Source organism: Lepidochelys kempii, chromosome 9 (assembly GCF_965140265.1).
Source record: "Lepidochelys kempii isolate rLepKem1 chromosome 9, rLepKem1.hap2, whole genome shotgun sequence".
NCBI lineage: Eukaryota > Metazoa > Chordata > Testudines > Cheloniidae > Lepidochelys > Lepidochelys kempii.
Genome location: NC_133264.1, coordinates 48,409,018 through 48,434,063, shown reverse-complemented (window position 1 = coordinate 48,434,063; position 25,046 = coordinate 48,409,018). Strand labels below are relative to the sequence as shown.

The window sequence follows — 25,046 nt, the reverse complement described above, 5'->3', positions numbered from 1 at the left end:
ATCACTTTCCTCTCATGAAAGTGCTTCAGGATTGATTCTTTGAGGACCTGCTCCATGATTTTTCCAGAGACTGAGGTGAGGCTGACTGGCCTGTAGTTCCCAGGATCCTCCTTCTTCCCTTTTTTAAACATTGGCACTACATTAGCCTTTTTCCAGTCATCCGGGACTTCTCCGGTTCGCCACGAGTTTTCAAAGGTAATGGCCAATGGCTCTGCAATCACAGCCGCCAATTCCTTCAGCACTCTTGGATGCAACTCGTCCGGCCCCATGGACTTGTGCACATCCAGCTTTTCTAAATAGTCCCTAACCACCTCTATCTCCACAGAGGGCTGGCCATCTCTTCCCCATTTTGTGATGCCCAGCGCAGCAGTCTGGGAGCTGACCTTGTTAGTGAAGACAGAGGAAAAAAAAGCATTGAGTACATTAGCTTTTTCCACATCCTCTGTCACTAGGTTGCCTCCCTCATTCAATAAGGGGCCCACATATTCTTTGGCTTTCTTCTTGTTGCCAACATACCTGAAGAAACCCTTCTTGTTACTCTTGACATCTCTGGCTAGCTGCAGCTCCAGGTGCGATTTGGCCCTCCTGATATCATTCCTACATGCCCGAGCAATATTTTTATACTCTTCCCTGGTCATATGTCCAACCTTCCACTTCTTGTAAGCTTCTTTTTTATGTTTAAGATCCGCTAGGATTTCACCATTAAGCCAAGCTGGTCGCCTGCCATATTTACTATTCTTTCGACTCATCGGGATGGTTTGTCCCTGTAACCTCAACAGGGATTCCTTGAAATACAGCCAGCTCTCCTGGACTACTGAATCCAATTCTGGTTCTCCCCGCCCTGGTATCCTCGTTCCTACCCCAGCCCCCTTCTAGGACTTCTCCTGTTGGAGGGGTCCTGTCTGAGTCCCCATGCTAGCTTGTTCAGCAGGTAGTGCAGGCTGGGTTCCCACGGCACCCTACTGAGTTTGGGACTCTGTCTGGGTCCCTGCTGTACATTGCTGAGCTCAGGACTCCGTCAGGGTCTCTAAGGTACCCTGCTGAATTTGGGATTCTATTTGGGTCCTTACAGTATCCTGATGAACCAAGGGCTCTGTCTGGGTCCCCTCTGTACTCTGCTAAGCATAATTCTATCTAGGTCCTCCGTCTGGTTCCTCACTTTACTCTCCTATGCCTGGGGTTCAGTCTGGGTCCCTGCTGTATCCTGCTGCACTTAGGGCTCCGTCTGCGTCCTCACTGTATCCTGCTGAGTTTTCCCTCTCTGAACCTGGGCCAATTCTTGTGCAGGGCCAAGCATTGTTTCCTCTGCCCCTTGGCTCCCACCTGCACCCGGACCAACTCTTGTTCTAACCTGACAAGTTGGCTGATGATTTTCTCCGGTGAGGTTCTTACCTTGTCCAACTCCTGTTGACACTTCCTAAGATGGTCCCTCAGGCCTCGGGGAAAATTGTGTTCTCCCTTTCAGTCCCCCTTTGCCATCCTTACTCTGGCTCCCAGCCCCCTTACCTCCTTTCCTAGATGGTCCTGGACCCTCCTGGTCCCAGGCTGCTGTCCTAGCCCCTTTTGCATGAGGGCTGAGAAACCCACCCAGTCTCTCCCCAGAACTATGGGCCAACGCGCCCTTTACCACCCGGACATGCAGTCAAGCTCTCCAACTCCGTGCCTCCAGCTTAACTTCTGCAGTGGGGTAGACTTGGATCTCACCATAGATACAGGAGACATTCATTGGGAGGTGTCTGTCCAGGCTATTTAACTTCAACTGGTCTTCCAGAATGAGAGTGCACCCAAAACAAGTCCCTTAACTACAGTTCCTCCCACCTTAACTGCTACTACCCACTGTGTGCCCATCTGGACTCTCAGAGTGGACCCCACAGCTTGGTCCCACTGTAGTAACAGTTTAGGTAGTCACAGTTCATAATTGAGCAATTTTTTTTTTTAATATGCCTGGCCTGGCCATGAGGGAAGCAAACCCCAGAGCCCCTTGGTCCCTTCCCACTAGTATTTCCAGAACCCTTGGAGGTGCTGTGTGCCTCCAGAGTTTAGGATACTCAGGGTCTTTCCCACTTGAGGGCTTCCCTGGGTTACCCCCTGGTGAACTCCCCTCAGTTTATTACATTGTCCTGGTCACTCAGAGATGGCTTCAGCTGACTCCACCGCTTCCTCCACTGGGGCCGGCTGGAAGCACTTTACCCAGCTCTGTGCCTCTTTGGCAGAACTTTCAGGAACTGTTCAAGGACCACCTGACCCAGAACTTCCTCCCCTGACCTCGTCTCTGGGCAGACACACCACGTCAAGAGGCTGCAGATGTGCCCCTTGGGGGAACGGTTCCACCAGGAACCTGTGCCTATAAGCTTCTGGAGTCAGCCCTAACCAGTCCAGGATAGCTACCTTCACCACCGGGTAGGAGTTGGCCAGCTCATCACTTATTACCCAGTAAGCCACCTGCACCTCCCCATTCAGAAACTGTGCTATGTAGACTGCCCAAACAGACTCCTCCCAGTCTGCTGCCTTTGCCACTCACTCGAATGTCTGGAGGAAGGCCGCCGGGTCATATTGTGGTCCAAGCTTTGCAAGGCCCGGAGCCAACTGGACCCGAGTCTCATCACCAATTGCACTACCAGGTGTGACACAGCCCAACCACTTCTGTATCCACGCCTATTGTTTGGAGTGGACTTCTTGCCAACTCTGTTGTGTAGTGAACCGGGCCTCCTGCTGTTTCTGCTGATTTTTCCATCATCTGCATCAGCAAAGTCTGGGTCTGGTGCTGGTGTTCTTGCTGTTTCTGCATAGTGGCTACCTGCTGCTGCTGCCTTGCCACTAACAGGCTGATCACCAACTCCATCTTTCTACTTAGTCTAGGGGTAGATTAGGTATCACTGGGATGGTTGCCGATTCACCTTGGCTCCAAACATGGGCTGCCAAGCCCAGTCTCAATTGAAGAGGTTTATTCTTTTACAATAAAGGTTAAACAACCAACCAACCAGAATGCAGTCTTAAGTCAGTACCTGTCCCCCTGTCTTCATGGCAACCACGCCCAGCTCCTGGCATCATCTTAGCCTCAGCCAGTTCTGTTCCCGCCTTGGAGCAGCAGCCACAGGATTGCTTCCCCAAACCCTCCCTTACTCCAGGGACTCACCACAAGAGTTAGGTCCACTCCTGTGTGGCCTTTGCTGAGCAGGACTCAGCCCGTCAGAGTCCTTCCCTCTCAGCTGCCTCCTAGCAGCCCTTCATAGACCCAGGTATAGCCCAGCTCTTTAATTAGCTGGATTAAGCTCACCTGCTCCAGTCCAGAGGAGCAGTGCTCAGTCTATCCACAGAGACTGACAGGAACAAATATTTAATAATGAGCTCTTCAGTCTAGCAGAGGAAGGTCTACTACAACCCAATGGCTGGAAGTTGAAGCTAGACACATTCAGACTTGAAATAAGGCATGATTTTTTAATGGTAAAGGTAATTAACCATTGGAACAATTTACCAAGGGTGAATTCTCCATCACTGACAATTTTTAAATCAAGTTTGGATGTTTTTCTAAAAGATCTGTGCTAGGAATTAATTTGGGGAACATCTATTGTCTGTGTTATACAGGAGGTCAGATCAGATGATCACAATGGTCCCTGCTGGCCTTAGAATCTGTGAAAGCACATATGAGCAACAGATGCTGCACCTTGCTTCTCTCTGAGGTGCTTCCCTTTACCTTGCCTTCCGCTGTTAGCCAGGCTGAGGTTTTTGGAAAAGTGAGCAGAAGTCACCAGATGAAGGATGTTGTCTCTGGCTTTGGAATAAAGACAACATAATGCTCCTTTTCATTTGATCAGGAAGAGCAAACCTCAGACACATTCCAGTAGACTTTGTGCCATTCTGGGGACAAATCCAAGCCATCCAAATAGTAACAGCTCCACAGCTGTATTACTTATTAGTATGATGTCATTCAAAATTCTATCCAATTACTTTTAAATGATTCAGCACATGATCAATGCACATATAGGAAAGGAAAAGTCCAAAAGTTAGAACAGAAAATTTAGAAACTAAAAACTAAAAAAGGTAAATTACAGGCTTCCAAATGTAGAATTAATTTATATTGCAAATGGTCTTTCACAGTTTGTGCCATCTAATTACAAATATATAAAAACTCTAGGAATGGTACTTTTTCTAATTCAAGCCTGTCTAGCTGCATCAATGTAATATGGATTGACCTACTATTAAAAGAATTAGTTTGAATAAGGATACATATACAAGGACATCTTTACAACATTTGCATTCCTGCTTGCTTAGAGCATGAGTCATTTCCTAGAACTCTTTCTACAATAAAATTTGCATTTGCCTCTTGTCTAGACTCAGCATTTTATACAGTGTTACTGGGGATATCTTAACCTACTTGTGCATTTCTTTCTTTCAAAGAGAGATGGGAAAGTGAGCTCTTTTTTGTTTTTATGCAGTAAAATATATGCATTACAAAGTGAGTCTGAAATAAAATAATTTAAAATCATTTGTAGGATTTTTTTAATGTGTCCTACGGGATAATTATGCATGCTAGAATGCAGTTGTCTCTTACCTCCTGTGTCAGAATCATATTTAGTACATGCTTATTCATTGATATAGGGTACTAAAAATAATTTTTATAATGAGCTACAACTTCCTTTCGTTTTACAAAGAGGCTGATCCTTAGAAGGTGGAAAAGTTCTTTGTGTCCCAGTTTTATAGCACAGTTACACTGACATAGCAGACATTGCTTCACATTTTGGCCCCATTCCAGAAACACTTAAACATATGCTTAAGTCCTGTCCTGAATAGAGATGCTTTTCTTAATCAGACTCTTTATTAATATGACTAAGGAACAAACTGTAAGAGTTTAATTTGACATGGGAAGGCTGTATCTGTTACATAAAGAAAAAACTGCAATGCAAGTCAGGAGCACAAGGGGTCTTTCGGGAGGTGATGCGTGTATAGAGATAAGATGTTGGACAGTCCAGGACTTTGTGTGTGCAAAGTGTTTGCTGCTGCCCATGGTTTTATGATAATTAGGTTTAGTTCTGTGCCATTGTTTTAAAACAATAACATTAATATTACGAAGAGACCTTTCTGCTTTAATAATGCTGATAGTTATTGCTTAGTGCTTCATTAGTAACATCCACTACTAGCAAACTTACATTTGCCTTTGGCAACATTAAAAATATAGTTATTCATTAAAAACTAAATACCATGTAGATGTTCAGTTATCTGTGATGCTACAAATCAACATTATTTCCCGAACTGCAATCCATTCTAATTAGATAAGCTGTATCACCAACACTTAATCTCTGGCTCAGGCGTCTGTGCCCTTAGAGAAGTGTATTAGACATCTTCAGAAATGAAAAATCAACCAGGATCAACTTCCAATACAGAACAGGGGCAGATCCTCCATTGCCCTGTACTCTGTCTGGTCAAAGTGGGTATTAAATGCTAGTAAATCAGAATGGTAATGATTTACACCCACTTTGCACTGGTGTAAAAATGACTGCACATAATGCAGGGAATGGGGAATCAGGCCCAATGTACTTAGTGACCTAAGCAAGGTTAAACTTCTTCAGTAACAGCTGTATATATAGGAATTTTTACTTACTTTGGAGGGGGAGCCTTCTGTGATTTTCACCAGCTGCCAGAGAATAGAGTAATGGGAACACTGTAGTGCCTGAACAACTATCTGTAATAGAGGGAACACAAAGAATGCCAATAAATGGGAAGGCATCAAGTACAAGTCTAAAATTTAGTTAGAGTTTATGAAGAATTTTGGAAAAGAAGTGATAATAGCTCTCGTGTAGCACTTCTCATTTTCAAAGGTATGATTTTACCCCTTAGCTGTCTTAGTATAAGTAAAGATCATTTACCGCATTTGGTGGGGGAAAAAATTGTAGGTGCTGGGAAGGAAAACTGTAACAGATTCTTTGTCTGTCAGAGCAGAGTAAAGAAAGGCACAGAGGCAAGTCTGAACATGACAAAAGTATGACCCAGCATCTGGATATCTCCATGTAAAAGCATGTTTTAATCCATCAAATTCTTAAACTGTCAGTATGACAGTCTGGTAACATGACGCAAATCAAAGAGAACACACGTCTCATGGAGACGGCAGGGATAATATTAGTGCTACAGAGATATCAGTGGGAGGTGTCACCTGTAATTCAGTAAGAAAATTAAAGGACAATGGTGACTTCCTCTCAAAATCTTGTCCAGATCAGCGATGTGTCCCATAATCAGCAGAAATGAACACAGAAGTATGTCTATGGACAGAGAAGCTATACTGGAAGAGTACTTAACTTTTTATTTCTCTATGCTGAAGGTTTTTTGTCAGGTGTGTTATGTCTGTGGCAGCCCTAAGTACTTCACAATGAAGTTTTATGTGAGGATAGTACTAAAGGCCAAATTATCCCATTCTGCAAAAATACCGCTGTTGAGGGCTCGTGAGGAAAACTCTATGAGATTCACTTTTCAGTGTTTTCTTTCCACTGGCCCTCAAATGGGAGCAATTTGGAAGGGGGTCACACCCCTACTAAAACACAGAACCAAAGGACAGTTGACAGTTATAAAGACAGTTGTTACTCTGCCAGTCTCTTCTCCCTGGGCAGCATGGTTCCAGCATGAACCAGGCTGTCCTGCTGGCTGACTCCTCTGTAGCCTCTCAGCAGCAGCTTTAGAGAGACCTGAGGAGGGTGTTTCAGCTCAGAAATATAGGGCTGAATGCTCAAAAGGAGTTAGGTGCTGTCACGCTCAGCGTCACAATGCCTAACTATTAGGTGCCTGGAAAAATCATTGTGATTGCCAAAGCCTGACTTAGGCACCTAAGCTCCTATATGATGAATAAGGAGAGACAGGTGCCTTAAACTGCAATTCATAAAAGCAAGAACGGTAGGTGGGGAGCCACCTAAGACAGCGAATGGGAGATGCTGATCAGGAGTGCATGCTAGAGACAGGCTTCTTAGTCTGGGATCCAGGGAAGCAGCTAGTTCCGCTTGCAATTCTGAAGCCAGGAACCTTCTTTACAGTTAGGCACCTTAAGCCATTTTAGCAAGAAGCTATTGGAGGAGGAGGTGCCAACCTTATAACTTTTAGCCCAGTCATTAGAGCACTGGCCTGGGATTTAGGGGATCCAGGTTCAATTCCTCTCTCCATCATAGGGGGAGAAAGGATCTGACCGGGGTCTCCTACCCCTCAGAAGACTACTCTTACCACTAAGCTATGGGATACTCTGAGGTGGGACTCCTTCCATGTCTCCTGTTGAATGATGAGTGACTGGTGCAGGGGCACTGGATGCTGGGTCTCCTACATGGGTGTCCTAACCACTGGACTACAAAGTCATTCTTGCTCTCTGGCCCAGTGATTGTTCCACTGTGGACAAATACTTAAATGGTCACTGAGCCAGCATTACAGTGTAATCATAATTCTAATCTTACCTAGCATGTATGTAGCACATTCCATAGCAGAGTACATAACGTTATCTTCATTTTATAGAGGAGGAAACTGAGGCACGGGAAGATTTAAGGACCAGTTTTTTAAAGGTATTTAGGCATAGCAATGCCTGAATGCCTTTGAAGACCTGGGCCTAAGTGACTTGGTTAAAGTCACACAGTGAGTCAGCTGCAGAGCCAAGAACAGAACCCAAGTCTCCTGACTCCCGGCCCTGCACCTCACTAATAGCGACCTTTCATTGAAAATCCAGGAATTTCATTAAAATTAATTTCACTGTGTGACCAAAAAGCATGGTTTAAACTGTGGTTTAAAGGCTAGGGCATCAACTTATTGTGCTTCTCTATGATTATTCTATTAACACTCATAAAGCGTTTAACTCCCCCAAACGATATAATGTATATATTGTTAATTGTACCTGCTCTGGCATAGCTCCATGTTCAATTCCAGTCCTCAGTAATCTGTAGCAGTTACTAAACAGATCCCACTTTGTGAGATCATGAGCACTAAAAGAAGAGGCAATAAAAAGACATTAGTTGAGTTTCATGAGAAGAAAACGGTCTTTGCGACTCAAATCAATAGTTCAGTATTTGTTTGCAATGTTGAGACAACAGAGCAGTTTGAAAGACACTTGTATAAGTTAGTTCACACTACATTAAAATTTGAAGTTGTGCTTTTTCATAAATTAGGAATATTTTACCACAAGAGGTTTTTGCTAATGCAGAACTAAAATCAATGCAAACCATACACCTTTATATATACACAAAGGTAGCTGAATCATGGTCAAACTATCATGTCTCGAACTTGCCTCTAAATCAGCTTACTTCTGAGATTCTAAACACTGCTGGAACTTCAGCAGACATTTCTCAGGCATTGTGGCAGATACCCACAAGGGAAGTAAAATAGAATATTTTAAATGAAAAATAATTTTAGGCAAACTAAATTTAGGTATTTTTCTCCAGTTATTTCCAATAAAATATTTAATTTTAAAATAGTAAACGTTCTAAAACATCTAATGTAAGACAGAAGGGATCTAGTCACAGGAGACTGGAGAGGAAGAGTACTGAGAAAAGCTCATGAGACCAGTCACTTCACATCAGGTTACAAGGGCCTGATCCTGCAAAGAGAAGCATATGGGTGGATGCCTGCACCTATGTACAACCTCACTGATTTCAATGACTTAGGCCTTGTCTACACTACCATGATAAGTCAACCTAAGTTACACTACTCCAGCTACGTGAATGTTAACTGGAGTCAACGTAGCTTAGGTTGACTTACTGCGGTGTCTACACCGCGATGTGTCAATGGGAGACACTCTCCCATCGACTAACCTTACTCTTCTCATTCTGATGGAGTAGTGGAGTCGACCGGAGAGCACTATGCCATTGATTTAGCGGATCTTCACCAGACCCTCTAAATCAACCCTCGCTGCATCCATCAGAGCAGCATAGATCTCCAGTAAGTATAGACGTGGCCTTAATGTAAAGCTACACTCTTATTGCTGAAGCACTGATTATTATACGCAGTTATAAAAACTAATCCTCTTGTACTGAAAAGTGAGGAAATATTTGGGCAGTCTCTGCTATTGGTTTGTAACCACTCATATTGTCATTTAATTAAAAGCTCTTGAAAAGCAGAATTGTAGAAGACCCTAAAGACAAAAAAAAAAAAAACAACCCTCGCACATAAAAGTTGAATTTCAGGTAGGCTTGGCTCCATGACAATAAGATGTGTATTATATAAATTCTAGGCTCCCAGGTTACTGTCTCTGAATAACGTTGTGTACACTGACTCTGATTCAACAAAGCACAAAGACTTGTCCACACAAAAGTCGTACCATTTGAATAATACCAACAGAGTTAAAGCAGTACACAACCTCCTAGTGTAGATGCAGTCATGCCGAAACAGTTTATTTCTGTAGGGAAGGAGAAAATAAAAATTCTGTCTTGTTTATGAATTTTCATTCTAGGACCCTCAATGACAGACAGTCTTCACAGGGGGTGTTCTCTGTTTCCATGGCAACTGAAGGCAGACCAGATCTTTGCTCTATGCCTGGGCTTAGGCCTGCCCCTCAGGAAAAATTCTCCAGAACGATAACCTCCAAAGCTGGAAAAGTACTAACTATACAAAAGTTTAAAAGTGCTATTCAACTCAAACTATTTGCAGAAGAGTTTTGACATGAAATTTTGGGATTTCCTGGAGGAACACCCTCTTCCCTTCCAAACTAGTTAACCAATGAACAACAGCCAGAAGAAAACCTGGTCATAATGCAATACTCTGAGGGAGGATCAGACTGTCTGACATGGAGGGTACTGAAGAATGAAAATTCACTGATAAGACAGAATTTTCCCTCTTAGTTCCCTCCATGTCAGACAGTCTTTACAGTGGGATGCAGAAAGCAGTAAGTCATCCCTAGGGAGGGAAGATTCAACTTATGTATGTAGAACTGAAAAGACATTTCAGGGTTATTGGGGCACCCTGTTCTGAAACACCCTTCTACCAAATGCTGCATTAGCAGGGAGAGGATGTCAACGGAAAGTGAGGATTTAAGGTTATGTGTAAACTTTACAGGCCCTCCTCAAAAGTTTGCAATGACACAGAAATTGGGGGTGTGGTAAATAATGAAGGGAACAGATCACTGATTCATAGAGATCTGCATCACTTGGTAAACTGGGCACACGCAAACAATATGTGTTTCAATTAAGCTAAACGTAAATGTATACATCTAGGGACAAAGAAGTAGGGCATACTTACAGTATAGGGGACACTATTGTGGGAAGCAGTGATTCTGAAAAAGATTTGGGGGTCGTGATGGATATCAGCTGAACAGGAGCTCCAGTGTGATGCTGTGTCCAAATGAACTAATGAAATCCTGAGACGCATGAATAGGAGAATCTCGAGTAAGAGTAAAGAGGTTATTTTACCTCTATACTTGACAGTGGTGTGACCGCTGCTGGAATGCTGTGTCCGATACCCCCAGTGCAAGAAGGATGTAGATAAATTGGAGAGAATTCAGAGAAGAACCACAAGAATGTTTAAAGGATTAGAAACATGCCTTCTAGTGAAATACAGCTCAATCTATTTAGTTTAACAAAGAGAAGGTTAAGGGGTGACTTGCTCATAGTATAGCAGTATCTACCGGGGGAACAAATATTTAATAACGGGCTCTTCAGTCTAGCAGAGACAGCTATAACATGATTCAATGGCTGAAAGTTGAAGCTAGAAAAATTCAGACTGGAAATAAGACAAATTTTTAACAGTGAGAGTAATTAACCATTGGAACAACTTACCAAGGGGTCATGGTGGAGTCTCTATCACTGACAATGTTTAAATCAAGATTGGACGTTTTTCAAAGACTTGCAGTAGGAATTATTTTGGGGAATTTCTCTGGCCTTGCTATACAGGAGGTCACACTAGGTGATTACTATGGTCCCTTCTGGTCTCGGAATCTATAAAAGAGTGTATTTCTCTGTCCACAAGACCACTCCTCTTTTCATATTGGTAACGGCAGTTGTACTGGAGGCTTTGAATGCCTCTGCTATATGCACCTTTATTCCATTGTAGGCTCTGTTCACACTCAACTTATGCATTTCTGCTTCCTTAGAATGCATGGATTCAGCCCGTAGGGTAACAATACAATTTCCTATTATATGAGGAAAATTGAGATGACCTTAGAGATGGAAGCATGTTTAGTTCATAGTACAACTGTGTATCATAGAACATGTAAACTGAGGTTTCACTGAGAGCACACTAAGCTTCAACCCCCACTTGGGGAAAGAAGGTGGTGAGCAGGCAAGACACTTTCAGTGAGAAGATGACATACCAACTATGAAGCTGAAAGATGCTCTTGTTAGGACCTGCAGCCCACAGATTAAGATCATGAAGGACAACAAAGGTGTGACAAGATTATGACTATCAACAGATGGCTCAGGCAGTGGTGCTATAAGGAGGGCTTTGGGATGTATGGCCACTGGGAGGCATTCATGGACAGAGGACAGTTCTCTCGGGATGGACTTCATCTGAGCAGGGAAGGAAATAGACTTCTAGGATGGAGGCTGGCACAACTGATTAAGAGAGCTTTAAACTAGGAATTTGGGGGAGATGGTTGGGAGATGTCCAGGTAATCTCTACGCCAGATTTTAGCATTGAGAGGGAAGAAAACAAAGAAAGAAAAGATTCAGCCGTGGGTAGGAGAATGGACATAAGGAGGAAGGGCAGTGTGGATACCAGTCTAATAGGTCATACTGGCTGTAGAATGGGCATGTCTAAACGGCTAAAGAATGTGAGCGAGGCCAAACAGCAAAAATTAAGATGTTTGTAGACAAATGCGAGGCGCCTAGGTACAAAATGGAGGAACTAGAGCTACTGGTGCAGGAAGTGAAACCAGATATTATAGGGAGAACAGAAACATGGTGGGATAGTAGTCATGACTGGACTACAGGTATTGAAGGGTATGTGCTGTTCAGGAAATACAGAAGTAAAGGTAAAGGTGGTGGAGTAGCATTGTATATCAATGATGAGGTAGAATGTACAGAAGTAAGAAGCAATGGAATGGCTAAGACAGAGTCCCTCTAGGCAAAAATCACACTGGGGAAGAAAACTACTGGAGCCTCCCCTGGGATAGTGCTTGGGGTGTGCTATAGACCACCGGGCTCTAATTTGGATATGGATAGAGCCCTCTTTAATGTTTTTAATGAAGTAAATACTAATGGAAACTGCGTGATCATGGGAGACTTTATCTTCCCAGATATAGACTGGGAACAGATATAAAGTGAGAAAGGCTAAAAGTCAAGTAGAGTTGGACCTTGCAAAGGGAATTAAAACCAATAGTAAAAAGGTTCTATAGCCATATAAATAATAAGAAAAAACGAAGAAAGAAGAAGTGGGACCGCTAAACACTGAGGATGGAATGGAGGTTAAGGATAATCTAGGCATGGCCCAATATCTAAACAAATACTTTGCCTCAGTCTTTAATGAGGATCTTAGGCATAATGGTAGCATGACAAATGGGAATGAGGATATGGAAGTAGGTATTATCATATCTGAGGTGGAAGTGAAACTTGAACAGCTTAATGGGACTAAACTGGGGGACCCAGATAATCTTCATCCAAGAATATTAAAGGAATTGGCACATGAAATTGCAAGCCCATTAGCAAGCATTTTTAATGAATCTGTAAACTCAGTGGTTGTACCATATGACTGGAGAATTGCTAACATAGTTCCTATTTTTAAGAAAGGGAAAAAAATGATCCGGATAACTACAGGCCTGTTAGTTTGACATCTGTAGTATGCAAGGTCTTGGAAAAAATTTTGAAGGAGAAAGTAGTTAAGGACATTGAGGTCAATGGTAAATGGGACAAAATACAACATGGTTTTACAAAAGGTAGATCGTGCCAAACCAACCTGATCTCCTTCTTTGAGAAAAAACAGATTTTTTAGACACAGGAAACACAGTGGATCTAATTTACCTAGATTTCAGTAAGGCGTTTGATACAGTGCCACATGGGGAATTATTAGTTAAATTGGAAAAGATGGGGATCAATATGAAAACTGAAAGGTGGATAAGGAATTGGTTAAAGGGGAGACTGCAGCGGGTCATACTGAAAGGTGAACTGTCAGGCTGGAAGGAGGTTACCAGTGGAGTTCCTCAGGGATCGGTTTTGGGACCAATCTTATTTAATCTTTTTATTACTGACCTTGGCACAAAAAGTGGGAGTGTGCTAATAAAGTTTGCGGATGATACAAAGCTGGAGGTATTACCAATTTAGAGAAGGACTGGGATATCATACAGGAGGATCTGGATGACCTTGTAAACCGGAGTAATAGCAATAAGATGAAATTTAATAGTGAGAAGTGTAAGGTCATGCATTTAGGGATTAATAACAAGAATTTTAGTTAGAAGCTGGGGATGCATCAATTAGAAGTAATGGAGAAGGAGAAGGACCTTGGAGTATTGGTTGACCACAGGATGACTATGGGCCGCCAATGTGATATGGCCGTGAAGAAAGCTAATGCGGTCTTGGGATGCATCAGGCAAGGTATTTCCAGTAGAGATAAGGAGGTGTTAGTACCGTTATACAAGGCACTGGTGAGACCTCATCTGGAATACTGTGTGCAGTTCTGGTCTCCCATGTTTAAGAAGGATGAATTCAAACTGAAACAGGTACAGAGAACGGCTACTAGGATGATCCGAGGAATGGAAAACCTGTCTTATGAAAGGAGACTCAAGGAGCTTGGCTTGTTTAGCCTAACCAAAAGAAGGTTGAGGGGAGATATGATTGCTCTCTGTAAGTATATCAACGGGATAAATACCGGAGAGGGAGAGGAATTATTTAAGCTCAGTACCAATGAGGACACAAGAACAAATGGATATAAACTGGCCATTGGGAAGTTTAGACTTGAAATTAGATGAAGGTTTCTAACCATCACAGGAGTGAAGTTCTGGAATAACCTTCCAAGGGAAGCAATGGGGGCAAAAGACCTATCTGGCTTCAAGATTAAACTCAATAAGTTTATGGAGGAGATGGTATGATGGGATAACATGATTTTGGCAATTAATTGATCTTTAACTATTCATGGTAAATAGGCCCAATGGCCTGTGATGGGATGTTAGATGGGGTGGGATCTGAGTTACTACAGAGAATTCTTTCCTAAGTATCTGGCTGGTGAACCTTGCCCACATGCTCAGGGTTCAGCTGATCGCCATATTTGGGGTTGGGAAGGAATTTTCCTCCAGGGCAGATTGGAAGAGGCCCTGGGGGGTTTTTGCCTTCCTCTGTAGCATGGGTCTCCTGCTGGAGGATTCTCTGCACCTTGAAGTCTTTAAACCATGATTTGAGAACTTCAATAGCTCAGACATAGGTGAGAGGTTTATTGCAGGAGTGGGTGGATGAGATTCTGTGGCCTGCATTGTGCAGGAGGTCAGACTAGATGATCATAATGGTCCCTTCTGATCTTAATATCTATGAATTTGCATATTGGGACCAATGACATAGGGAAAGGTATACCCCAAATAAAAAAAACACAGTAAGGAGGTCAGAAAAATGTCATCACGGGTAAACAACAGAGTAAAAGAGGCAGTTAGAGGCAAAAAGGCATCCTTTAAAAACTGGAAGTCAAAACCTATTAAGGAAAATAGAAAGTTGCACAAACTCTGACAAATCAAATGAAAAGGTATAACTAGTTAGGCCAAAAAAGAATTTGAAGAGCAACTAGCAAAAAACTCAAAAGAAACAGTATTTTTTTTTTTTTTAAAGTGCATCGGAAGCAGAAAGCCTGCCAAACAAGTCAGTGGGGTCACTGGACGATTGAGGTGCTAAGGGAGCACTCAAGTAAGACAAGGCCATTGTGGAGAAGCTAAATGAATTCTTTGCATTGGTCTTCAGTGCAGAGGATGTGTGGGAGATTCCTACATCTGAGCCATTCTTTTTAGGTGACAAATCTGAGGAACTGTCCCAAATTCAGGTGTCAACAGAGGAAGTTCTGGGGAAAAAATGATAAATTAAACAATAACAAGTTACCAGAACCAGATGGTATTTAAGCAAGAGTTCTGAAAGAACTCAAATACGAAATTGCAGAACTACTAACTGTGGTATGTAATCTATCACTTAAATCAGTGTCTATACCAGATGACTGGAGGATAGCAAATGTCACCTCAATTTTAAAAAAAGGCTCCAAAGGCAAACCTAGCAATTACAGGCTGGTAAGCCTAATTTCAGCACGAGGCGAAAAGGCTGAAACTATAGTAAAGAACAGAATTATCAGACACATAGATGAACACGATTTGTTGTGGAGGAGTCAACATGGCTTTTGTAAAGGGAAATCATGCCTCACCAATCTATTAGAATTCTTTGAGGGTCAACAAACATGTGGACAAGGGTGATTCAGTGAATGTACTGTACTTGGACTTTCAGAAAGACTTTCAGAACTAAAGGTTCTTAAGCAAATTAAGTAGTCATGGGATAAGAGGGAGGGTCCTCTCATGGATCAGTAACTGGTTAAAAGATAAGAAACCAAAGGTAGGAATAAATGGTCAGTTCTCAGAATGGAGAAAGGTAAACAGTGGGGTCTCCCAGGAATCTCTACTGGGACCAGTGCTGTTCAACATATACATAAATTGTTTGGAAAAAGGGATAAATACTGAGGTAGCAAAGTTTGCAGTGATACAAAATTACTCAAGATAGTTAAGTCCAAAGCAGACTGAAAAGTTACAAAGGGATCGCATAAAACTGGGTGATGGGGCAATAAAATGGCAGACCAAATTAAATGTTGATAAATGCAAAGTAATGCATATTGGAAAATATAATCCCAACTCTATGCACAAAATGATGGGGTTTAAATTAGCTGTTACCACTCAAGGAAAAGATCTTAGAGTCATTGTGGATAATACTCAGGAAACATCCGCTCAATGTGCAGCGGCAGTCAAAGAAGCTAACAGAATGTTAGGAACCATTAGGAAAGGGACAGATAATAAGCCAGTAAATATCATAATGTCACTGTATACATCCATGGTATGTCCACACCTTGAATGCTGCGGGCAGTTCTGGTTGCCCCATCTAAAAATATATATATATATTAAAATGGAAAAGGTACAACAAAAGGCAACAAAAATGATTAGGAGTATGGAACAGCTTCGATATGAGGAGACATTAAGAAAACTGGGACTGTTCAGTCTGGAAAAGAGATGACTACAGGATGGTATGATAGAAGTATATAAGATCACAAATGGTAGGGAGGAAGTAAATACGAAAGTATTATTTATCCCTCACATAACACAAAAACAAGGGTCACCCAATAAAATTAACAGGCAGCAGGTTTAAAACGAACGAAAGGAAATCATTCTTCACAGTGCACAGTGAACCTTTGGAACTTGTTGCCAGGGGATGTTGTGAAGGCCAAAAATATAACTGGGTTAAAAAAAGAACTGGATAACTTCACGGAGGATAGGTCCATCAATGGCTATTCGCCAAGATGGTCAGAGATGCAACTCCATGTTCTGGGTGTCCCTAAGCCTCTGACTGCCAGATGCTGGTACTGGATGACAGGGGATGGATCACTTGACAATTGTCCTGTTCTGTTCATTCTTTTTGAAGCATCAGAAGACAGGAAACTGGGCTAGATGGACCACTGTTCTGACCCACTATGGCCATTCTTCTGTTCCTATGCCAGAAAATGATAAAGTTGGTGGTCCTCAGATATCTGTTATGTGATGATGAAGGATTCTTATAGGTTTCTTACAGTGCTACATTCCTGCAGTCACTGACTTGTCTTTCCAAAAGTGTTGGCCTTGACCCCGATAGTCAGGCTATGTTGTAAAAACACCAGAATGTCCTTTGCTTCAGCTGACTTTGCCTTGATGTGTATCCCATATTAGACTGATATCTCAACATCAGATGATACATATACATAATTCTGAATTTCCTCTAAGATGCTGGGAAGATGTTAATCACTTTCTTACAATGAGTAGCTGTACTTGCTTCCTCTCAGCTTCCCAGCTGATGGGTTAGGCAACACGGAATACTGGTTCATGATAGATCCCTGGTGTGTGTGGGTGTGTGCATGCTGCAAGTTTGAGAGGAGGTTACAGTTATATCTGTCGGAGAACTAAGACTCAAGAGTTAACAAGGTGATTTTAATCACTGTGGTCTGTTCCTTCACCATCATCTTTACCATCTTTATTCTCAGGGGCTTGGGGGGTAGAGGAGGAAAGGCATAAAGAAAGCCCTTTAGCTCACTTCTGAGATAAGGGGATCACTGCCTCTGCTTTTGAATGTCTCTTCCTAATGTTTTACCTCTTTTGCTTTTCTAGCTGGACATGGATGCAAATAGGTTAATCAATAGGCTTTCAACTGTCCTGTGATGCACTGAAAGGCTAGCTGATCTAGACTGCAATCCTTTGTTTCTAAGTGTGTCTTGCTGAGCCAGCTGACTCATTACACTTCTTGCTATAGAACCTTGAAGAACAGAGCGACAGCTTCTATTCAAGACACGAACAAAGCTACTTCCCTAAGCAGTGCTGAATGTTTTCTCCCTTTTTAGCAGTTACATACAGACCATGATTTTGAAGAGTCATCTGCTGGAAATGGAGATGTGAGTTTGATGGGCCTTAGCATGAGACAGGTTATATTCCATGTCTCCTTTTGGGGGCCATGAGTATCACCTACATGGAGTCTGTTGGTATCTGTTTTGCTGGCCAGCTTCTTTGGTCCTGACATCAGGTGGTAGTTAAATAATATTAAGAATGAATTCACCAAGGGATACTAGTTCTGGATTTGGACCAAGATCTTTATATACTGATTTGCTGGCTTGAAGAGAAGTAAAAATTGGGCTGGGTTATCCACATATGAAACCAACAACCCCAGAAGCTCAGGCAGAAACTCTAATCTTAGGAGAGATATGCTAATGTTTGGCAAATCGGACACTATCTTCTGCCATCTCCCTTCTGAAATAAAGATTGTGCTGGATGATAACTTAGATGCTGGAGTTTTGTGAAGGCTGTAACTGGCCCTTACACTTGTTTGCTCAAAGCCATCTTTCTGAAGGCTTTTAGCAATGGCTACTGGACTCTGTGTAATATGAGAATGTCATTCAGACATCCCTTTCACTTGAAGGGAGGGATGATATGGCATTTGAGTAGAACTTACAAGTCCAAAAAGGGAATATTTTATATTGAAAATGCCTCTTGTTGGGGCAGAAACTAACACTCTACTCCGTGCTGATTAGGCCTCAACTGGAGTATTGTGTCCGGTTCTGGACACCACATTTCAGGAAAGATGTGAACAAACTGAAGAGTGCCCAGAGAAGAGCGACAAAAATTATTAAAGGCCTAGAAAACATGACCTATGGGGGAAGATTGAAAAAATTCAGTTTGTTTAGTCTGCAAAAGAGAAGACTGAGTGGGGACATGATAACAGTTTTCAAATATGTAAAAGGTTTTTTACAAGGAGGAGGGAGAAAAATTGTTTTTCTTAACCTCTGAGGATAGGACAAGAAGCAATGGGCTTAGTTGCAGCAAGGGAGGTTTACGTTGGACATTAGGAAAAACTTCCTGTCAGGGTAATTAAGCACTGGAATAAATTGCTTAGGGAGGTTGTAGAATCTTCATCATTGGAGATTTTTAAGAGCAGGTTAGACAAACACCTGTCAAGAATGGGCTAGATAATGCTTAGTCCTGCCATGAGTGCAGGGGACTGGACTAGATGATCTCTTGAGGTCCCTTCCAGTCCTATGATTTTATGTGTGTGTATAATTCTCCCTGATCATATCTTAAGTAGATTTCTAGGGATTTATTTTCATATTCTGAAGACTTGGGAAGAAAATTCTTTAATGATGGATTTCAGTATTTCTACCTGGAATACTGATTTCCTTATGGATTTGTTGAGGGACCTGAGATCTGAAGTGGGCTGCATGCTATTGTTTCTTTTTGAACCACAAAGAATCTTGTGTCCTTTCCAAAATCTTTCTCTCCACAGAACTCGGTCTTCATCTTCTGATTACCTCAAGCCCCCATTTTCGGATGTGGTTCACTCCCAGATGACAGCCTTAACTGAAACACCCCAAGGAGGTGCGGGGGATCTCCGAAGACATGGTACACTCAAAATCAGAGACAAGTTTTTGGAGTTGGACAGTTTTCGAGAGAGTCCAGCCTAGATCTTCCAAGCCTCAGGAAACATAGCAATGGCTTCCTCCTCATGTGTAATCTCTATAGTAGAACCTGGAAGAGCAGTGGCTACAGAGGGAATACTTGCTGAGATAAGGAAGTTTTAAGATTCTCTCACTGGAAGAAGGAGGCTGCTTTCTTTTCCTGACTGACTGCTTTGAGATTCAATTCTACAAGTCTACCAACAAAATATCTGGAAGGACACCAGATGTTAGCCTGCAAGTCTAGTTTCTTCAAGTGGAGCCATAGTTGCCCCCAGGATGTATTTTTGTGAGATTTGAATACACAGCAAATCAGAGTCAGGTGAAGCATCAGTCCTGAAAACACTGCTAGGGAAATCTTGTTTAAAATAGATCATCTTTTTTTTTTTTTTTTGGTGGATGCTCACAATGGCCTCCAAACTGAGCATAGACCTCCCCAATAAGAGACTGCAGCCAATACTCTCAGGGCTGCTGCTACTGCATCCAAGTTTGATCTGAGTGTTAATCTTATTCTCCTGACTGGCAGGAATACTCCCTCAGCTGGTATGACTATGCATTTTACAAAGTATTCTACAGCAGGCTTAACCTTAGCCAGAATACAGAACACCGTTTAGAATGTGGGTATAAGTAAGTCTTGAATGGGAATTCTCACTCCATCTTAATTAGTCTTGCATGAACCAGGTGAGGAAGAATTACACAGCTTTTCCCCAACTTTACCCTTTTCCCCCCTCCAGTATTTCATTTTCTAAAAACATACCTGTGAAGTCAGACTCCCTCCTCCTCCAATTTGTGCTGAACTCTGGAAAGCTTAATTGAAAGTCTGAGGTATCTTGCTCAAAACCCCTGTTTCAGAGAACTCTCCTTTTCTTTAGACTAGAGAATCTAGAGGGGATACACTCTCCTGAGAGATTTTAAGAGTTTGTGCTATCTCATTTGGAGCTGATTATGAGCAATATCCTTCACTAGTCCCTGTGTCAAACCCCTGAGAGAAAGGGGGAAGGGCCCTGTGAGGGAGAGGGCATTACCGAGGAGACTGAAAAGACAGTCTGCAGGCATGTATCCTGCATGTTGCCCTACAGAAAATAGTAGATACTTTATGACCTCCTACGTGATCCCTGGAGGCTGGGGAGAGGATATAGGTCCACCACACAAGGAAGGGGATATGAATCACGCCAGATCATGCTCCCTGCTGCTGGATCCATGCTGAACTAACTGCACAGAATGAGGACTGAACCAGTGCCACTGGAGACAAGTGATTCACTGGTATCAGTGAGATCTCAGGCACTGGCACCTTTCATGGCTGCTAAAACCTTGCAGGTAAAGCAGCTTATGGAAAAGGGGATGCTTTGTCGTCATCTCAGCACAGACCTTGCCTACATGCTGGCTGGATTCGCTACCTACCTCCTCTGCAGGCTGAGGGATTAGGGCTTGTGGGACAGGTAGGAGGGCTTTAAAGAATGCTCAGTTCCCTGACACTGATTCTGGCCTGGTTTCACTGAAGAGAACTTTCATAGAGCCTTGCTCAACTGTCTCAGCATGGATTTCTCTCACAAGCTAGCTGGGAATCAGGTTTTTTCCTGTGGCCTGCTGTCTCTGGGGGAAAGGGAGGCAAAGTGCTGTCATTCAGATCCCTTTCAGAAAGCCACTTTTTTTTTTTTAGTTCTGCAGTTTTGAGGAGAAAAACCTTCAAACCAATGAAGAAACTGACATTTTAGTTAAAAGTCTTTTAAAAATCCTATGAAAGCTCTGACACAAAGAGAGTCCTTCAGTCTGCTGTGCACCTCTCGGAGGCAGAAAATTCTGGAGAGTTCTTCCGAAGGTTTGGTCTTAAGCCTTGGCTCAGAGCAAAGCTCTGTTCTGCCCCCAGCTGACGTCGACAGAGGGAGGGCTACTGCTGTGAAGACTGGAGAATAAACTCTACCAGTAAAAGTCACCTAGAGGGTTTTACAGCATAACTATTTCCATAAAAACATCACACGCCCAACCAAAATAGTTATAAGGCATTGATTTCAATTGGACTTAAGCATGTGTATAAGTGCTTTGCTGAATCAAAGCCCTCCTTGTTGCTGTATGTCTCCTGGTACTCAGTTTGTTTTTCCTATTTTAGCACATCATTTTCCTCATCTTTCCTAACTTTGAGTATCATCTTTTATTGGCTAACATTATACATCATCACTAGACAAAGCTGATCCAAGTAAAATCACATACTTATGAAAAGAAGTTAATCTCTTCAAAGTGGAAAGCACATTGTATATATCATCATCATCTGCTTCTTCTCCCTGGAAATGAAAGCATATTCATCATGGATTCAGCAATACAAATAAGCTTCTCTCTTTGCATGGTGAGGACGATTAATAGTTACACAGTATCTTATGTTGACATTTGAAAGGGTTCATGATGCCACAATCACTATTTTGTGCCTAGGCTCTTGATTTCAATGTAAAATAATAATAATGGACATTTTAAATAACCATTGGGTAGTACTAAGAAATCAGCAAGACTTGTCTGACTGCATTAAGCAACATCACAGTATTAATACTCACACAAACAACCTCCTACAGTAGAACAGTAAAAGCTGTTTTATCCGGCACTTCACCAACCGGAATGCTCTATAAACCAGCATTTCTGATCTTCATTGAAAGTCTGGTTTATAGTCTGGTTGGTGCAGGGCCTGCAGGGGTTTGGGGTGCAGGAGGGGGTGCGGAATGTGAGCTCTGGGAGGGAGTTGGGGTGCCCCAACCCCCAGCCCTGCACCCCTTCCTACACCCAAACGCCCCCCCTCTCAGTTAACTGGCATTTTTCACTTACTGGCACTCCCCCCCCCCAATTCCTCCATCATGCCAGATAAAACAGCTTTTACTGTAGTCATTTCCCGAGGAAAAAACCTGAGGCAGAGTTTCAAACTCATTCTGTAAAAAGGATTTAATTGTGTTTTAATTATAGCCTGAGAGCTGGGACTAGAAGAACTGCATCAATACAATCCTCATTTCATAGCAGAGACTCCACTGATGCAACAGAAGTTTACACAGACTAATGGCAGACTTTCTAATTTAGTTCAGGTCCTTATCCTGCCCCCATCACCATAGTAACAGAGTGCCTTACACATCTTAGTGCATCAAACCAGTGGTTCTCAACCTTTTTTTCATTTGTGGACCCCTAAAAAATTTTAAATGGAGATGCAGACCTCTCTGGAAATTTCGAATGGTGGTGTGGACCCCTTTGGAAATCTATTATCTGTATATACAGCTGACTTCTGTTCAGTCAGTGTCCAACAGGGGTCATACATGCTCCCTGAATGCCCTTAAGCCCCACCTCCCCCAAGGGCATAAAAGGCACAGCAACCCCAACCACCAGTCAGTTCCTTTACTGCCCAAAATCCTCATTTATAAGACTCTGAGCTGTGGGGACAGAGGGCAAGTCATGGGATCCACGTGCAGAAGATCCCGAAGAACCATAGTTACTATCAGATAAGTAACCATTCTTTCTTTGAGTTACTGTGGATCATACGTATGGTAATTAGCTAGTAGTCATCTTTAACGAGTGGGAAGCTAGTAGTTATGTGAAAAGAGATTTTAAAATAGTTCTTCCAAAACTAGCATCATATCTTGAAGTGGTTACTAACCAATAATGTTTCACAAACATATGAAGTGAAGGCCAGGGAGTTGCTCTACATACTTCCAATCCTGGAACCCAACTTAAGATGCTATTGATGCAGCTTGCACTCTGGTGGAGTGAGTTTAGATATTTGGTGGAGGACTCATTAATATCATAAGAAGTTTTAATACAATCCAATACACATTTTGTAAGTGTCTGTGATGAAACAGCCATCCCTTTTCATTTACTATCATCAGCAATGAAAAGTCTTGATGTTTTATGTATAGAGCCATAACAGCAACCTTTTCACATCTGAAGTATATATCAGTGATAGTGGATAAACTGGACAATCTCATAAAGGTGCAAAGGGTTCATATGTGAAGACAGCACTAAACAGAAGTCCCATGTTGGAGCAATTTTTCTCACAGGAGGAAAAATGTGGACAAACCCTTTCATAAATCTATTCACTGATAGATGAGAGAAAATTGTATCTCCCACTACTGGAGGATGAAATGCAGATATTGTTGCCAAATGGACTTTGACTGACAAAACATATAGTTCTGAGTGCTTTAAAAATAAGAGATAATCTAATATTATTGGAATAGAATATCGACATGAGTATAACCTGTAGACTTTGCCAATAAAGAAAAATGTTTCCATTTGGCAGTGTAGATAGTCCTAGTGGATAATTTCCTACTCTGAAGAAGAATGCTCTGCACCTCTGAAGAACACTCCCTGTCTATTGTAGACATCCAACTGTTATCCAGGTTATGAGATGCAAAGAGACTGGGTTTGCCCTTGGGGGAGAGGGTCATGAGGGCATGCAGGGTGCATGTGCAACCCCACTAGTCACTGCTAATGAAACTGTTCCAAACTCCTGTGCTGGGGCACATAAACACCATAGTAGGATCGACATGTGCAGTAACTCAAAGAAAAAAAAAGGGAGATTTAGTAACTGGTATCAACTAGATCTCTGAAACAAGTGTTAAGTTTTTCCACACTTTGTACACTTAACATCCAAATCCTGAACTTATAAATAAATCACTGAGATAGTTACACATTTCTCAGATCTCAGAGGATGATGTGGCAGCTCCTGATAGGCAAATTGCTGCAGGGGAAGTTGCAGATGTAATTAAGAATTTAAAATCCAAGGAAGCTCCAGATCCTGATTGGATTGCTGGGGAATATTATAGAGCTCTAAGGCAAGTGCTGATCCGTATTTTAACTGAATTGTTTAATGCTATAGTGCAGGGAATGAATTTCCAGATTTATGGAAAGAGGCATGGTTATTCCTAAAGAGGGAAAAATTCTTACCAGTTATGCATCATGTAGACATATTTCTTTAATTAATGTGCCTGCTAAAGTTTATGATAAGGTGCTAGCAGACAGCGTTATCTTGCTCAAATATGTTCACCCTGACCAGTCTGGGTTCCTTGCTGGCAGCACATCTATCTGACAACATCAGAAGAACTCTGAATATGATCTATAATTTTAATTCTAGCAATCCTTCCTATGTGCTGCTTTCTTTGGATGCTGACAAAGCCTTTGACTCACTGGAGTGGGAGTATCTTGGTTTTGGAAGCCAGTTTTATAGGGGCATATCAGCCCTATATGTTCATCTTCTAATGTCTGCTTTGGTTAATGGTCATCAATCCCCTCATTTTAATTTGTCTAGGCATTGCCCACTATCCTCTCTGTTGTTTGCTTTGGCAATGACGCCATATGAAATAAATGTGAGAAACAGTCTCTTTGTAAAGGATATCAAAACATCTGCTGGATTAGATCACAAAATAGCTTTTTTTGCCGATGAAGTCTTATTATATTTGCAGGAGTCAGAATCCTCATTAAAAATTATAGAACAAGAGACTTGGGAATCTGGGCAGGTATCAAGGTTTCAAAATAAACTATGATAAATCTGAGAGACAAGGTGGGTGAGGTAATATCTTTTATTGGACCAACTTCTGTTGGTGAGAGAAACAAGTTTCGGGCTTACACTTAACTACTCTTCAGGTCTGGGAAGCTTACTCCGTGTCACAGCTAATACAAGATGGAACAGATTGTTTAGCATAAGTAGTTAAACACATATTGATATATGTCCTCAATTTGTGTACTTCTTAAAAAAAATTGTTTCAAAAATTACTGTACAGATGACATTTGACTCCAGTTAAGATCCATCAAATTTTTGTTACTAGGAAAGCACTTAGTTGAAGGAGTTGCAGGGAAAGTGGAATGTACTTGCACATTTGGTGATTGTGTCCAGGAATTAGATAGTTTAGGATGGAAATTATTAAAAAGATTAATCTTATGACTAAATGCTGGCTTCCTAGAGATCCTCTGACCTGCTTACTTAAAAGCTACAGTAAAAAATGTACATT

The 25,046-nt window shown here is 42.0% G+C and overlaps 1 protein-coding gene across 9 annotated transcripts in view; it reads right to left on the bottom strand.

Annotated features, from left to right (window-relative positions):
* STAG1 (STAG1 cohesin complex component) overlaps positions 1-25,046 on the bottom strand; it is a 380,157-nt gene that overhangs the window by 97,841 nt on the left and 257,270 nt on the right. For all 9 annotated transcript variants that reach the window (XM_073360216.1, XM_073360223.1, XM_073360219.1 and 6 more), the window contains 3 exons: positions 21,286-21,356; positions 7,856-7,943; positions 5,600-5,680 (listed from right to left, as the gene is read on the bottom strand). In XM_073360216.1, the coding sequence (XP_073216317.1) occupies positions 5,600-5,680; positions 7,856-7,943; positions 21,286-21,356 (240 nt within the window). The remainder of the gene's footprint in view (positions 1-5,599; positions 5,681-7,855; positions 7,944-21,285; positions 21,357-25,046) is intronic.